This window comes from Periplaneta americana, chromosome 8 (assembly GCF_040183065.1).
Source record: "Periplaneta americana isolate PAMFEO1 chromosome 8, P.americana_PAMFEO1_priV1, whole genome shotgun sequence".
Taxonomy (NCBI): Eukaryota; Metazoa; Arthropoda; class Insecta; order Blattodea; family Blattidae; genus Periplaneta; species Periplaneta americana.
In genome coordinates, this window is record NC_091124.1 from 122,534,549 (window position 1) to 122,551,854 (window position 17,306).

At 35.0% G+C, this 17,306-nt stretch overlaps 1 protein-coding gene across 3 annotated transcripts in view; it reads left to right on the forward strand.

The window, feature by feature from the left end:
• Positions 1–15,360, forward strand: part of LOC138705013 (uro-adherence factor A-like) — a 134,266-nt gene extending 118,906 nt beyond the window's left edge. For 2 of the 3 annotated variants that reach the window (XM_069833552.1, XM_069833553.1), the window contains one exon: positions 10,301–15,360. In XM_069833552.1, the coding sequence (XP_069689653.1) occupies positions 10,301–11,177 (877 nt within the window). In that variant the 3' untranslated portion in view covers positions 11,178–15,360. The remainder of the gene's footprint in view (positions 1–10,300) is intronic. The other variant, XR_011333536.1, reaches the window with a different exon arrangement.
• The last annotated feature ends 1,946 nt before the right edge of the window (positions 15,361–17,306 follow it).

Below are 17,306 nucleotides of genomic sequence, written 5' to 3' on the forward strand. Positions count from 1 at the left end.
ACCAAATCGCTCACTAACAGATTGATATAAAGTTTTATTAAGTAACTATTTTCTGAAAAATGTATATAAATGTATTTACCAACTATATAATTATATAGTATCAAGTTGAAAGTGATATAATTTAGTATTAATATCATTATTTCATGGATTAGAATGTTCTTCCATTTCATTTTCTTTATGTTCATTCTCATCCCATTTTCCTATTGTTTTTTCTATTTTATTTTTTTTTTTTTAGAATCCAGTTATTCAGTAGAATAAATTGTATTTATAGTAGTGATAGTATAAGGTGTAAACGTACTTAATGAGAACTACTTCAACAAAGGTTGCGAAAGCAGCCACAGTAAGAATAATCCTTCATGCAAGAATGAAAGAAGACTAGGATATCAACAGGATACACAACAAGTGAAAAATCTCCAACAATATTGTATTTTAAAAATAGACAATGCTGCATAAATTCATAATAAAAATAAATTTTAGTTACCACTCAATTTTTTATAATAGTACTAATGTAGGCAGCATTCAAGGAAACTCCAGAAATGAAGATATTTTGGACAGATGACAGATGCCATTCCACAACAGACATTCAGATAAATTCGACAAGGAAATATAAAACAAATGCCAGACTTGAGTAGATTCTTTCATTGAAACAAAGAGCTTTATGATTGCAATTCAGGACCACACGATGCCCGTAATAAATTACTGGAAATGTGTGTATTAAAAAGAACTGCAATAGAAATAATTGCAGAAATTGTTGAGAAGCACTTGAATTGATTCAGCATTTAACCACAGTCTGCTAGAGTCTGAGCCAAAGGAATACCTTCAAAGGCACGACAAATTAACAAGCCTAATAGATCAGAAACTTTCACTTTATCACTGTATTACAAATGATATATCCACTTACGAGGATCATTTGAAAAGTTCATAGCCTGTCATAGAAATTAAACTAGGATTATTCTAAAACAATCTTTATTTCTCAACACAACCCCTCTCCCACAATGAGGTTCACATGTATGATCCACCGGTGCTGCATTGCTGCTTTACTCTTCTTGTACACAGATTCCTCTAACGTTCTGATGGGGGCAGATAAAAAAGTTAAATTTTTTTCTTCCACCATGTCAATAATGTCAAAAGAAGTGCTTATACAAATTTTGGCCACTCGACCGCAATTACGAGGGCCGTAAAAAAATTAATTCGCCAGGGGCCATTAACAGAAAGAAAAAACACAATTTCATTGGACAAATTTATTAGAACGGACACAGCTTGTTGAGCTATTTTTCAACATATTTTCCATCAGAATTGAGACATTTCTCATATAATAGGATCGACAGAGAGAGGTACAAACGCAGTCAAACGCTGGTTCCGATCTGAGGTGACTGACTTCTACGACACAAAAATTGATCCTATGTATGACAAATGTCTCAATTCCAGTGAGGGAAATGTTGACAAATAGCGCAACAATTGCTGTGTCTGTTTCAATAAATATTTCCATGAAATTGTGCTTTTTTTCTATAAACGACCCCAAGGAAAATCACTTTCTGGACGACCTCGTAATTGCGGTCGAGTGGCCAAAATTTGTATAAGCACTTCTTTTGACATTATTATCATGGTGGAAGAAAAAAATTTAACTTTTTTATCTGCCCCCATCAGAATGTTTGCTTGTAAGTCTGCAAAAAAGCCTTCTGCTGCTGCACTAACCACTTTATTTGAGGAAAATTTCTTCTCAGCCAAATGAGTTTTGAGCTTTGGGAAAACAAAGAAATCTGAGGGTGAGAGATCTGATGAGTAGGGGAGTACAGCAACAAATGAACCATAGTTTGCTGTAGTTTAGCAACCGCGATTGCAGATGTGTGAGCGGGAGCACTGTCGTGATAAAACAAATTTTTTTCTTGGCCATATCCGGCCTCTTCTCGCGAATTTTCACTTTCAGCTGCTGCAGGAGATTTGAATAATATTCTCTGGTTATTCTCCTCTTCATTAGATAGTCATAATTAGACTACGGATCTTTAGGAAAAACCCTACCCTAATTTTCAATTGGTAACATATAGCTTTGGGACTTATGTGTTTATGCTTAAAAATGCTATTTCAGAAAGCCTAAAACAGCTTTTTTTGACGTTTTTACCTATTTTTCTTATTCCAAACTAGACAGCGAAATTTACATTTTTTCCCCTGTTTGTGAAGTAGCCTATTATTTAAAAAATCCAGGTTTTACGTTGTAAGGACTCCAACAATGATCTCTTATCTATCTATCTATCTGTCTGTCTATCTCCCCCCTCTCTCTATCCCCTCCCCCATCTCTCCCTCTCCCTTTCTTACTCATAGTGTAAGAGCATATCTATTATTGACTGTTTGAATCTAGCTAACATTACAGACAATAATGGACACAACCAGCAGTTTGGTGATTTAAATACACCAAGGATTTCGAAATTCAGTATTCAACTGTACTACGTACCCAAGTTAAATCTGCGTCCGGAAAGAATGTGAATCACTGTTTCCTCTTCCTCTGGCCTTTGAGACCTATGAGTAAATACAAAGTTGATAAAGACGTGTTTACTGTTGGTGCCAGTGAGTTATATGAGATAGTGGTGAATACACGTGCATGGAAGGCGCTGAAAGTGTTGTACCCGTATAAATACTGTGAAAGTGTTACTATTATGCACTGTATTTCTTTTACACACACACACACACACACACACATATTACTTCACTCATTGCATTATCTCTCACAGACGAAACAGTAGGTTGTATACTAACAAGTATAGCAATTAGAGCTACTAGCTCGTCTCTTGCATTCATGGGATGCAAATTTAACTTGGAAGCGTAATATATAACAGTATTCTCTTTAGTTGAGTTCAGATTTCATGTCAGTCCAGTGGTGACAATGCCAAAAGTAGCGAGTTCCAAAGCAAGCAATATAAGGCAGTGGCTTCAAAAATTTCCAAACTTTTCGACAGATGGAAAAATTTTATTCTGCCAAGCATGTAACAAAGAGGTTAGTTTTTATGTTTTATTTTTTCGTAATTATTTCTTTAGTTTATTTCAGAGTTACGATTTTCTTTTCATGACATTATTAGATGAATGCATTAAGCCTAATATTAAAGTAAACAAATATAAAGCAGATGATATTAATTTCAAATTATTTCAATTATTTAAATTAATTATCCGCACACACACACACACACACACACATTCTCTCTCTCTCTCTCTCTCTATCCCCTTCCCCTTTCTCTATATATTTTTTTTTCCGAGTGATAAAAAAATAAACTTTTAATTCGGCATACACAAGGAGTGTTTTGCCGAGCACAAATCTAAACTTAAGCTAATTCTTTTGACACAATCGAATCAGTTTTACAGTGAGATGTCATGCTGTTGTGGCAGCTAACATTTCATTCCAGAGACTATAAAATTCGACATTCAAAGCGTTTCTTGAAAAATACTGCCACCATTCAGTTCCTTCTGAGTCAACGGTACACAAAAATTATGTGGATTCAACCTACAATGACGCAATGAATACAGGGGTGTATTTTGCGGGCTACCGGCGGTAGCCCAAGGAAATTACAAAAGAAAAAGTTTATAATATAACATAATGTAATAATTTTGTATTATTAGTTTTACCATAGTAATTAAAATTAAAGTAATTGTTAGATATATTTTGGGTCAGCGGTAGCCCAAACCCTTTAACCAGTATACGCCCCTGAATGAATAGAATCTGACAAGATGACTCACATATCTGGATATCAGTTGAAGAAATGACTGGCAATCTTGGTGGATACATTGCGAATTTAGCTGGCAGGAAATTGAATCTAGATGTGTCATCCCTAACTTACCTGATACACCGAAAACAACTTCCTAAGGAAAACCAGGAAACAATAGCACAATTTGTCGAACAAAAAATCAGGGAAGCTCCAGGAGATGTGGGAGAAAAAGTGGGTACAAAAATAGAAAACATTTTACAAAAGAACAAGGGCCTGAATGAACTGTGTGCAGCAGTAGATATTCTTGTGGGGAAATCCGATATAGTTGATTGCAACATTCCAGTTGAACATATGCCAAAATTGAAATAGGTATGTTCCTGCCACGTCTGTTTATGTAGAATATTCTTTTTCTGCTTCAAAATTGATTTTCGCTGACAAGCGCCAAACTTTTTTTCTGGAACACTTAGAGAAGGTTTTAGTAATTTATTGCTAAGTCAACTATGGTTTGAATAGTTTAAACAATTTTTGTGTAGTTTTAAATGCATTTAGGTGTATACGGTACATTTTAAGTACGGTAACAGTACTGGCACCGTTGACAAAGTTTAATCTTTTATATATACACAGTTTGGACACTCTAGTAGACCTACTATTCCCTATAGTTTACTACTCTATGATGGGTCTAATGTTGGTTTCTTTGTCTTAGCCAATAAATTTTCTAATTTGTTAACAATGTACTAATTTTTTTAATATCTATAGTGTTTGCTATCATATAGTTTTAGAGCCTCTTTTATGTTTTCTATAGCCTAAGTGAGATACTGTAAGAGTTTATTTTATGCACCTAAAACACATTTGGTTTAATTTCTGTTGGACTCATTCCCTTCTTTACGAAATATGTAATGATAGCACGAAGCTCGATATTTTCCATTGTTGTCAATCTGTTCTGCGCACTAACTCAAAATTAAACTTCACAAAATGTAGTCAACAGAAAATTATTATTTTTCGTGGTTGAATTAATGTAAAATGGCCGCTAACAATGGTGCCATTGTTGACACGTTTTCAATGCCATGTATGTGTTGGTCACAAAATTTTCAAATACACCTCGTATTACGAAGAAAATCCGATTAATAACATCTGAGGGGATTTTCAGCACAGATTATGAAGCATCTCTGTGATAGTAACGCAGTTGTCTACTGGATAGTAGATACTTGCATGGCTGTAGCGCCATGGAGATTCACTTACTATAAACAGAAACCCATAATGTTTTGGTAAACAAGAATCATAAACTGTATCATACAGAACATTCATTCATTCATAGTGTTCTGCCCAAGGACAGGTCTTGCACTCCAAATCCAGCATTCTCTAATCTTTCCTATTTTCCGCCTTTCGCATATGATCCATGTATCTAAATGTTGGCTATCATCTGATATCTTCTTTTCCTCGAGCTTTTCTTCCATTCACCATTCCTTCCAGTTCATCGTTCAGTAGGCAGTTTCTTCTTAGCCATTGGCCCAGCCTATTTCTTTTCCTCTTCCTGATCAGTTTCAGCATCATTCTACTTCTAGTCTTTTCGCTTCATTTCGTCGTAATGTCCATGTTTTTGACACAAAGCAATTCACTAGTCTCTTACAAGCAAACATTGAGAATGTTTGCTTGTTAGTTCTTTTTCCAGAGGTCCACAGAAAATGAAAAAACTGCTAACATGGCATACAGAACAATACTATAAAATTGCCCATACATAATATTCTTGGATAAAAAGAACAATTGATGAATTGAAAACTGCCAGAGAAAAGAATTGCACATAATCATATTATAATAATATCATGTACAGGAGTTCTGTAGAAATTTGATTTCCCTCAAACACCTGTGCATATAGGACTGCAAAGAAATTAATCCTATTGTGTGCAATTGTCTATATCTGACCACATTGCTATTACATCCGTTCTTATCCTCAGCACACATCACAAAGAGAAGTACATACTAGTAATTTTTTTAATTGGCGATAGCAAGAAGATATTTGGCTAGCTGAGGATGAGGATTCGTCATAGATTACCTAACATTTGTTTATATTTGGAGAAAATCTCGGAAAAAACCAACCAGGTAATCAGCAGAAATCGAACCCACACCCAAGTGCAACTCTGGATCAGAAGGCAAGTGCCTCTGCTGACTGAGCTGTACCAGTGACTAGTAGTAATTGTAGTCGTGGTGATGGTGGTAGTGGGAATGGAGGTGGCAGTGGTTGTTCTAGTAATTGACATTACTTGTCAAATAATTCTGAGGAGGGAGCCATAAGATGAGATGTGCATTTTTGCGGTTTTTTTTTTTATTTTTGGTAAGTGTTACAGTGGTGACAATCTTTAATCTGTTGTTAGCTGTTAAGTGTATGAATTCAAATAGCATTACAAAGTTATCAGGACAGTCCTTGACATCTGATTGGAGAGAGAAACAATAATGGCCAAAAGCTGATACGTGGCAGTTCAGTTATGTTATGACACGTTTTTTCTTCCATTAATTTATTTAAGTCAAAATATGATATGTTACTTACTTATGACTTTTAAGGAATCTGGAGGTTCATTGCCGCCCTCACATAAGCCCACCATTGGCCCCTATCCTGATCAAGATTAATCTAGTCTCTACAATCATATCCCACCTCCTTCAAATCCATTTTAAAATTATCCTCCCATCTATGTCTCGGCCTAGATCATATATATAGCTCACGCAAGAAATGATTACTGAAAAACAATGGTGGTGTTGCTGTCTGTTTTGACGTATGTAGGCACGCCGAGGGGGGAGAGGTGCGAGCCGATGGAAGTACTGTCTCTTCCAAGGAGATGAACAAATGAGGACATCGCTGTGGAAATAAATAACGTAGCAAGAGAAAAATTCGAAGCTATTTAAACACGCAACTTATGTTTACGAATGAAATAATAATACTGTGCGATACAAGACACGTATTCACATGCAATGGAACAAACTAAAGTCGTAATGTAACTATCACAATGCAAGACTGATTCTATCGATGTCATTTCTCTTCCGACTGTACTCTTGAATATCATTCAAGTTATCTCGTGACCTTACCTGTCACCTGCTCTTCCTTATCGCAGTGTTTGATTCGCATTCCTTCTGTCTGTATTCTGTGCTTGCAAGACCTATACCCAGATTGCTTGGCATTATAAGCTTTGATGGTAACAAGTTTTGGCAGGTTTACTATGCTGTCATCTAGTTGTTACATAAGGAGTCACGTCATAACTCCCATTTGAATTGCATTAGTGACTGTACTGCCATCTCGTGTTCGTTTATGACGGATAGGTGGTGATCCTGGTGGTTGTTCTCTTCAAAGTGCAACCGATTTTAACATAGGAATGAGCAATCTATATGTGATCTCCCAAAAGGTCTTTTTCCCTCCTGGCTCCCGCCTAACACACTATATGCATTTCTGGATTCGCCCATACGTGCTAAATGCCCTGCCCACCTCAAATGTCTGGATTTAATGATATTTATGTGATTCATGAAAATAAACATTGTTATGGCTGCACTGGAATCAAGCCAAACATTGTGCTGGCTGCACTGTCTTTAGCCAAACTGTTATACTGTACACTGTCTTCTACAAATGCGAAGTCCACTAACAATGAAAAATTTGGTCTAGGTTCTCCAGTGTAATATGAAAAGGGATCAAAACAAGTAGAAATGAAGAGGAAGAAAGAACTAGGACATAAATTTAATATGAAACCGCAAAGGAACTTTGAAGCCTGCAGAATAATATTTGTGCCTAAAACAGAATTTTGTCAAGAAAGATGTGCCAGTAAGTGCACGAAAGATTTAAAGAAATAATATTTAGAACATTTTACAAGTTAGGTTCAGCAATGATCCAAACCACTTTTGAAGTGGCAGCATTATATTGCCTGTCAAGACACACACTACAACAAAAAAGGCAAAGATAAATCACTTTGAAAAGACAAAATGGTTACTGCCATGTCTTACATTTATAGCCATGATAATAAGATCCAAGTGTGCAAAACTTTCTTCCAAAATGTATATGGAATCATAAAGAGTAAAGTTATTATAATTGCCACGAAAAAGAGTTGATAACAGTGGAATAGTTCAGCCAACCGACAAGGGAAACATGACTGCCCTTTCAAACTCAAAGAAGAAATGGAAGAAATAAGACAACATGTTGAAAGTTTTCCAAAATACTCCAGCCACTATTTCTGACGACATACAAATGGTTTATATGTTCAAACCTAATAAAAAGAAAATATATGAACTTCACTGTGCTTCGCATACAAAAATCTGCTTCTTATAGAGATTATCTTGAAATTTTCATTAGACACTGGATACAAGTTTAAAATACCACATGAATATTATGTGATGAGTGTATCACAAAGATCCATGTATCTAGTGGAGTTGAACGAGAAACTATAAATGATTTCAAACACATTAAGAGAAGCAGATAGAGGCTATCAAGTTAATTCAAGATATATAGACTGGACTATAGGGGTCTTGTCAGCAAATGTTACATGTGGCATGAAGGATCCTCAGGCAGAGGATCATATTAAATAGCATCGGCATTATACAAGCACATTATGGCATCAGTAAACTCGACAGAACATTTGGTCCTTTATTCAGATACGTGTTGCAAGCAGAATTATAAAAGTAATGTACCAACAATCCAGATCACTGATCGTAATTTTCTGTAGCCGGGTCATATACACGTAGACTGTGATTTGGACCACAACTGCATTGAAAGTGCTAAGAAAACTACTGTCGTAGAAATTACAGTATTTCAAGATTGGTACCTATTTGTACAAAGTATCAGAAGAAAGACTCATGAAAAGTAATAGAGATAAAAAGACAATATTTTCTTTCTTTTTCTTATCTCTATGATACCTGCTTAGAGAAAATGGATGTTGACACTGAAGGAAATAAATTCAAATAGCTAAAATCCGATGGTTGATGTATGAAAAAGATGTGGTCTATTCTTTTCAAATATAGTCCTGATAAAGAGGAACCTTTGCGAATATTTGATGCTAAGAATACCAGAAAGAGTAGGCCAATATCCTAGATCATATATGTAACAGGTCATCACTATGTTAAAATCAGCAGCACTTTGAAGAGAATAACTGCCAGGATCGCCACCCATCCGCCGTAAACGAACACGAGATGACAGTACAGTCGCTAATTCAATTCAAATGGGAATTATGATGTGACTTATGTAACAACTAGATGGCAGTGTAGTAAACCTGACAAGTTGTTAACGTCAAAGCCTATAAGGCCGACCTATCTGGGGTATGATCTAGGCCAATATCCATACCAAATCAATTACTGAAAATTCCTCAAACCTGTTTCTCATCAGTACCAATACATCCATTAAAGAAGAAAGACCTATTGAGACTACTCTCACAACTAGTGTGACAAAAATACACACCAAATTAATGATGCATCACAAGACGATTCAGAGTGAAACATTTTTTTAAATTTTGTCCATTACTGGTTTGGGATGTTTTGTTTAATGCAGGCATGCCAAAACCTTGCACATTGTGCAGTTGTATCTGTCGATGTGCAGTTCCTATTCCCCTACCTGGAGGGAGTGAATCAGGTTGGAGGGGAGCGCATCAGGGCTATACAGTACCTGCAGCAGCAGATCAGCTTTTGTTTCAGTAACACAGTTTTAGTACAGGATTGAGCTGTGACTGTGAATGCGTTATGAAAAATAAAGTGCTCTGGAGTGAACAAGGCTCTGAAATCAGCTACAAGGGTCGGTCCCGTTTTTTTTTTCTTTTTTTTTTTTTGCCTGTACTGCACATAAAGAAGCTTAAACTTAATGTTCCCTGACAATTTTGTTTACTATTTGTTTACTTACCCTTAGTTAGTAGAGTGTTTGTTAGTAAACTTTACTACACACTTTGAAAGACTGACATATTTGATGGGTATGCATACTAAACTTACTCGGTGATAACTGATAAGTGTCCCGTATATTTTTCCAATATGTCTGGGAACTCTAAATTGCATATTTAAAAAAAAATATCTGTGTGATGGCACTTAACTTTTGTGTAACTCGATATTTTATCACTGTATCATTTTAACTTATTTGTAAATTTGTAACTTACATTTCTTTTAGCTAGCCTCAAAATTATATGCATCAAATCTATAATTTCGACACCTTTTATTTTTTGGTGTGTTTAGTTAATAGCAATCTCTGAGTGACAGAAGGATAGCTATATGTGGCAACAATGAATAAGAATGATGTCATGAGATTGACAGAAGGAGAATTTTTCCATAAATTTCTTATGAAAGAGAGAGAGAAAGAGAGAGTGTGTGTGTGTGTGTGCTTTTCTTTTTTTTTTATTAGTTCCACTCTCACAATACTGTCACCATTGTGACGTTCACAGTCACCAAATGAAACCCCAACATTCATTGCCATAGTTTGGCAGGATATACTGAAAATAAGGATCTGGTTCTATATTACACTGAAAAATATGACATTCTAAGTATACTTTACAATACTTATCTTAAAATTTAACAAACATGAACTAAGTTCCCTTTAACTCTGAACCCTCCATATTTTATGACTTATTATTATGAGCTATAATAATTATTGTGTTCTGTTTCAGTGTTGCAGATACAGCACCTATTAAAGAACTTTCCACAATTATTGAAGCTGATACTACACAACTTTCTTTTTCTTCTATGCATGATACAAAGGAAGGAAATAGAGAACAAGCAATCAAGTTGGATAGTGGCAATGAAGACACCTTGCCTGATGTCATGACTGAGATGTTGAGGAGAGGGCTTATCACAAGTCCTCTAGCGTGGACCAAGACAGTTCAGTCGGAAGAAAGTGAAATGTCTGGAGGATCAGGTTCTGCCAATGACTCAGAACAATCTATCAGTAGGAGAAAGCTGTCCCCATTCCATTATATAGACCGTGATAAATTTAAAGAAGCTATTCTTGAAAGTTTTGTAGGAAAGGGCACAGACACACCTGAAGGGATCAAAGTTCGTAAAAGTATTGCAGATAAAAAAATTGCATTTTCACAACAGATTGCTGAGACTTTTGCAAAACTAGGAAAGAACCCATCCAGAACTGACGTGAAAAATGCTTTTAAAAACCTAGGTTTAAAGTGGAAAGCAAGAGGAAGGGATCAGTCTTTGAATCCTGTTATTGCGAAGAAAGATCTTGATCCTGCTAGTGAGGAGTTCAGACAACAAGTCCTGGAATCGTTTGTTGGTTTGGGTTTGGATTCTTCACCCAAAGATTTGGAAGCAGCTTTCCGGAGACTTGGCTTAGAATGTCCTGGTGGTTCATTGTGTATATGTGATAACTATGAATTCAGACAAAACCGTAGACACTCTGTTACTCCCGAGTCATCTGCTACTATTCTGAATGACAGTGACTGCTACAAACTTAGTAGTTCAGCAAGTAGCACAACTCTGCCACCTCTTCCTTCTTCAGATTCTGAGGACAGTGACGGAAATCTCTCTGTGTAATATGATGTGGAGCTATATATTTTAGTAAAAAGAAGAAAAAAGATAAATCATGGATGTTAAATATTTAATACCAAGTCTGTTTATTTCACGTTTGAAAGCTCTTAATTTCAACTATTGTTAAAAACATTGTTTCTGTATTTTTCACAAACTTATTCGGAAATTTAATATATATTTTAGTAATTTGTAATAAACAATGTAAATTGTATATGTAAAGTTAGGATAAGTTTTAATTTAGGATAAACTTAAAATATTAAAAATTTGTAATTTGGTTAAGACAGAAGTTGCAAGTCATAAAAGGGATATACAAAAGACCATTAAAATGGGATGTAAACAATTTTAAAATTTCACAAACTTTAATATATTTAATCAATTTCGTAGTAAACTAGACGAAATCAAATAAAGCAGCAATATCGAACTAATATATGGAATAATATAATGGATATTATCAATTAAACAAGTAGTAGGAGTAAAACACTATCAAATAAATATTGATTGGTTTTCTAACGAAGGTACAAAAGCAATTAGAAGTAAAAACGAAGCTAGATTTAAATGCCCAATAGGAATACGAGATAAATAATAAGGACTGTGGATAAAAGAGATCTTCATTATCATCATCATCATCATCATCATCATCATATGATTTCACGTATTATACCTTAGAATCTGTTACTGTCTCATGCCAGCGTTTCTCTCTTTCTAAACTTCTATGACTCTTGTGACATAGGACAGAATTTGTTTAGGCCATTTGGTGGGGTCCATCCTTTTGCTCTTTTCATTGAAGTCTTTATTGCTGTATGTAATGAACAGGCAGCGCATTTTCGTTCTCAAACAAGTTGCAAGTTAGGGAAGTCATCAGTTAGTACATTCTGGCCGTTCAGAGTTAAAACTCTGATGCTAAATGCTTATGTCAGGATGCTACGAAAGGTATAGTTCAGTACATAACAATAATGGATCATGACAACTGTAAGTGGGATTGCTACTAAATTTAAATGGTTTGTCCAGCTACTTTTTAACCACATAAACGCACTAAAATTTCGAAACTAGCACTCTACAAAATATTAGTGCTACATATGACAGAAAATATAATTAGATAATAATACAGAACTAGTATATAGAATATATAATATACAACATAATAGTAAACATGATACACATCAATTGTATATACTCTATATACAATATATGCAATTAATTCATGTAACAAAATCAGTTCCGTTATGGTGAACAAAACATATAGTCTGAGATAATGAAATTCATATCTTTACCATAATTGTCAGTAAAAAATTTGTTTAAGCTAAGAAAATGTTCTTCCTACGTTATATGACATTACAGGGACACAATTATAACAAAAATCAATATACAAATTAACAATATTTATATTTTACATAATATACACAAATAATTCATTTATCAAAACCTATACGTGTTGCAATGAACGAAAACATACATTCTGAGGTTATGAAATGCACATCTTTCACGAACGTCGCATAAAATTTGTTTAAACTGAGAGAATGCTACGTCACATGACATTACAGGGGCATATTTGTAATATATTACATCACAGCACAGATCATCATTCCACATAAATCACAGTATGTTTCCACTTCTTATGCTGAAATAATCCTTACGAAATTCGAATATAACCAACAGTAACATAGATCTTGCTGGAGGTATTCTTTTGAAAGAAAGAAAATAAAGAAGAAATAAATATTGTATATTTTACAAATTAAATTAAATTAATTTAGGCTCTTGTGACATTGGAATGGGACAAACTTGTGTTCAGAAACGAGCCCACTTAGAAAATTATTTAAAAAATACAGATCAAAATTAAGCACAATATAACATAGATTGATAAATTAAAATAATATTAACACAAAAGTTTGAATGAAAATTCAACTTACTTAGTATTAGAATCAATCACAATGTAGTCGTAACTTGGTGTTTTACATAAACATCATTGACGATGGAGCATCTGTATTATACTATGATTCATCTATGCATACCTGTTTGCAATTCAACACTGCTTATGCATTCACGTGACGTAATAGATGTACCACAAGAAACTACTCGATCCGCTGTATGTTTAGGAACACAAATGCACTGCCTGCTAATGAAATGATAGGTTCAGTCTTTAGTTTCTTCTTTGTTCAAGCAGTGAGAATCTGCAGTTTTATCTCAGCTGTTGTTAGTCTTCTCTAATGAACTTTTCTTTATAGTCTGCCATACGCTAGAATTGGTCTTGCAAATGTTTTATAGATTTTGAGCCTTGAGTCTTGTTGTGTGCCTGTTTGAGAGGGTTTAAGTACATTATTCATTACTTCAGTAATTTTTACCAGTTTAATTTCGTTTATCATATCTTTAGCCATCATTAACATAAATGGTAAGTTATATTCTAAATAATTGAATGAATTGAACCTGTTTACAGTATTCATGGTAATTTTACATGGAACTGGATCTTTTCTTGAAAAAAAAAAAAAAAACATAACTTTAAAGTGTTCACTTTTGAAATTTGCATATTAACTCCTAGAACAATTCTTTGTAAATTTGCTGTAAATCCTCTCTAAAGAAAATAGCCAGACTACAGATTTTGTTGATGACCATGACATGAATAGGTACAAAAGAGATCTTCTTTCTTTCATGCCTGTTATGATCTCAAACCATCTTTTATTAGGCTTTCCTATTGATCTCTTTCCGTTGGGTAAATAATGAGGAATTTGACGTGGAATTCGGCTTGTCTCCATCCAGAATATATGTTTTTCCATTTATTTCTGTAGCAAACCAAATGGTTCGGGAGTGGTGAGATTTTTAGTTCATCACGTATATCTGAGTTTTTTTTTCCTGTCCGATCAGATATAACCTGCTGTTCTTCTCAGGAATTTTATTTCATTGGCCTCTAGCCTTTTTCTGTCACTAGGTCCAGGATTCACTGCCATATGTTAGCATTGAATGGACTGTCGTTTTATAGATTCGTATTCTTCTATGTTTTTGATCTAGGTTTGGCTTGAAGTCTTGGTTGATTATACCCATTGCTGAATTATATTTTGAAATTTATACAAACTTATGTAGAAGTAAGAAAAGTGTAAAGATAAATAAAGAAATAGAAAATCTACAAGGGAAACCAAAAGAAAGTTCTGTAAAAACTTAATTTTCACAAGAGTTCTCATCTTGTCGATAATTCATGAGCGTGTAGCGTGAGTGAATCTGAAGAGTTGAGAACTCACATTATATTTGTGCAGCTTGCGTCCAAAAGCAGACAAATCCACTTTTAACGAAAATTGAGATTGATATCATTTTCGTATAATTCGACTGAAAGGAATTCGATTTTTTAATTACCTCCAACCAAATAAGGACAAAACCAGCACTAAAAGGGCTTGGAAGTTGCTGTTTGCATTCAAAATCGGACATATTAAGAAACACATTAATCCTTTGTCAATCTCCATATTTTTCAACCTAACATAGATATTAATTATTATCCCATTCTTTACTTATGGAAATATATGTCCATACAAACACAGATAATCCTATTGTTTATTTATGGAGATCTAAAGTAATTTGTACAGTCACTGACAACTGTAAAATGATTCTGAATAATAAAGGAATATGAAATTTAGTTTCTTCCAGCCTGCAGCATTGGTTTAAAGCTTTCTATAGGCACTAACAGGGAGCAATCTTGTATTGATCAAATAAGTGTGGGATATCGGAAGAGAAAGCGTTTGGGAAGAAAGTGAGATATTGAGAAAAAAAAAGTGTAAATTTCATATTCGATGCCGAAGCTGATAAGTTCTCTTTACTCTGCATCATTAAATTTCGAATGAAAAGGAAGCAGATGTCACTAAACTATTGGAAAAGAATTAGGAGATACATGAATGTCTGAATAATGAAGAATAGAAACAAGAACAGAAATTTGTGATGGCTTGAAGATGGGGAGTGGAATGAGATTTTAGAATAGATACTATGAGGAATTTGTGATGGCTTAAGGATGGGGAATGGAATGAGATTTTAGAATAGATAAGTACTATAAGGAATTTTGTTTTCAACATGCTGCTCGACAGATTTGGCGTGTTTAGGAGCCTTTATAAATAATATGCCTGTAGTTTTAAAAGAAATTCAGTACTGATATGTTAGACAAAACGAATAAATGTAAAGAGTTTTGACAGTAAAAAATTATTTTGATTCATAAATATTATATTTGCAATATTCCATTAAAAATGTAAATCATGTAACAGTCCATCTCTGTGGATTTAAACGAGCGGGCCTGAATTCAAATCCTGGTTGGGACAAATTATCTGATTGAGATTATTTCCGAGACTTTCCCTCAATCAATTGAAGAAGAATTACTGTGTAACTTTCGGCATTGGACCTTGCACTCATTTCGCCATTATAATTATACTTCCCCTCTTTCATCATCATCATCATCATCATCATCATCATCATCTTCGTTTCTTTCCCATATTTCGGACTTGCTTCAATGTAGAGTCGACTGCAGGCCACCACCGATCTTGGACAGCGTGGTATGTGGTCATTAGTTTGATTTAACACCCATTGCCACATTTTGCCATAAATATTGAAGTGAAATGGACTTTAGGGAGGGGACACTATGACCCAGCACTGCGACCTTTCAAGATCTATTGTGCTAACCCTCAAACTAGACGCATTCCCAAATCCACACTGGCTGACTACACTAAGGTTTGCTGCACACTCAGATTTTGAACAGGCAACCTCACTCGTCCCTAGGCCAGCCCCCCCTCATTCGTCACCAATTGGCATTCGGACAATGTTATGGAATGATGGCGGAATACAGATACATGATTTTGATAAATGGGAGAAGCCCGAGAAAAGCCCCAACTGAACCTCGTCCGTCAAAAGTGTGATTTTTCATTGAAAAATTTCAGACGTGACTCGACTCGAACCCGGACCATTTTTCAATTAAAAATTCCAGGCCTGACTGGACTGTAACCCAGACAGCCTGCATGATAGGTTGAAGGTCTGACTACTCAGCCACTGCAGGGGTTTCCAGTGGATATTACAGTAGACATGAATCAGTCAAAGCTACAGGAAATACAACACAAAGGTAGGGTTAGTTGGTCTCTGGTCTCTGATCTACTGGCCACATGCTAAGCGGAAGCACAACCAATGCGTGCAAGCAGAAATGCAGTAGAATGCAACCAACTGTTGGGTTGATGTCAATGCAATGCTGAGCAGTGCTATGAGCTAGGAAGCGGCCGTATCAGGCAGTATTGGTCTTGGATGGGCTGGGCTGCTGACGTGCACATACTGGCAGTCCTGAGCGGCAGGCTACTGTGCAGTACTCTGCGCCGTACATCTCACTTGATGACATGTGTCATAGGAAGAACAATTGTTTGTATGTGTGAAGTCTGATTAGTGTAATATGTTACTAGTCAGTAATATATGCAATGGAGGTGGAGAGGAACTGGCCACCCTACCCCATTATCTCCTGGCTTAATTGCCTCATTGGTGTCACTTATGAAGTTCAAACCTGTCTTGGGACAGTTGACTAAACAACAGCAACTGGAAATAGTAAAGCACATGACTAGCTGAAAGCAGTCAAATAATGCAGAGGTGAACAGAATATTTATAAGAAGAACAAATACATCAACAATATAATTTTTTGAAATTGATAATTGTAATGGAATAGGTTAAATTCTGGACGAACCATTTTATCAAGAAATATTTGCAATAATATCAAACTTCAAGCGAAATTAGCATCTGGGATTGATAATATATTAATGCTAAAGTTATTAAAGTACAGTAGTAGGTCCTGAGATAATCAAAAGACACATATCGTTAATTATAAATGTATGAAAAAATTTAATGATGTCCAGTGAATGGAATATGGCTTTCAAAATATGGTCTATATTTAACTGAGGTAAGAAAACTGATTGTAAAATTATAGGGGAATTTCTGGCATTGGTATTAATTAATAGAGTGATGTAATATCCTGAAGATACTGTATATTAGGACAATATCAAAACGATTTTAAGACCATTGGAGTCACAACTGACAATACACCGTGTATCAAAAAGGACTTCACAACTTTATAAGCTTATGAAAATTTATCCACATATCTTACAGAAATAGTTAAAGTGTCATTTTAAAGTAAAACACATA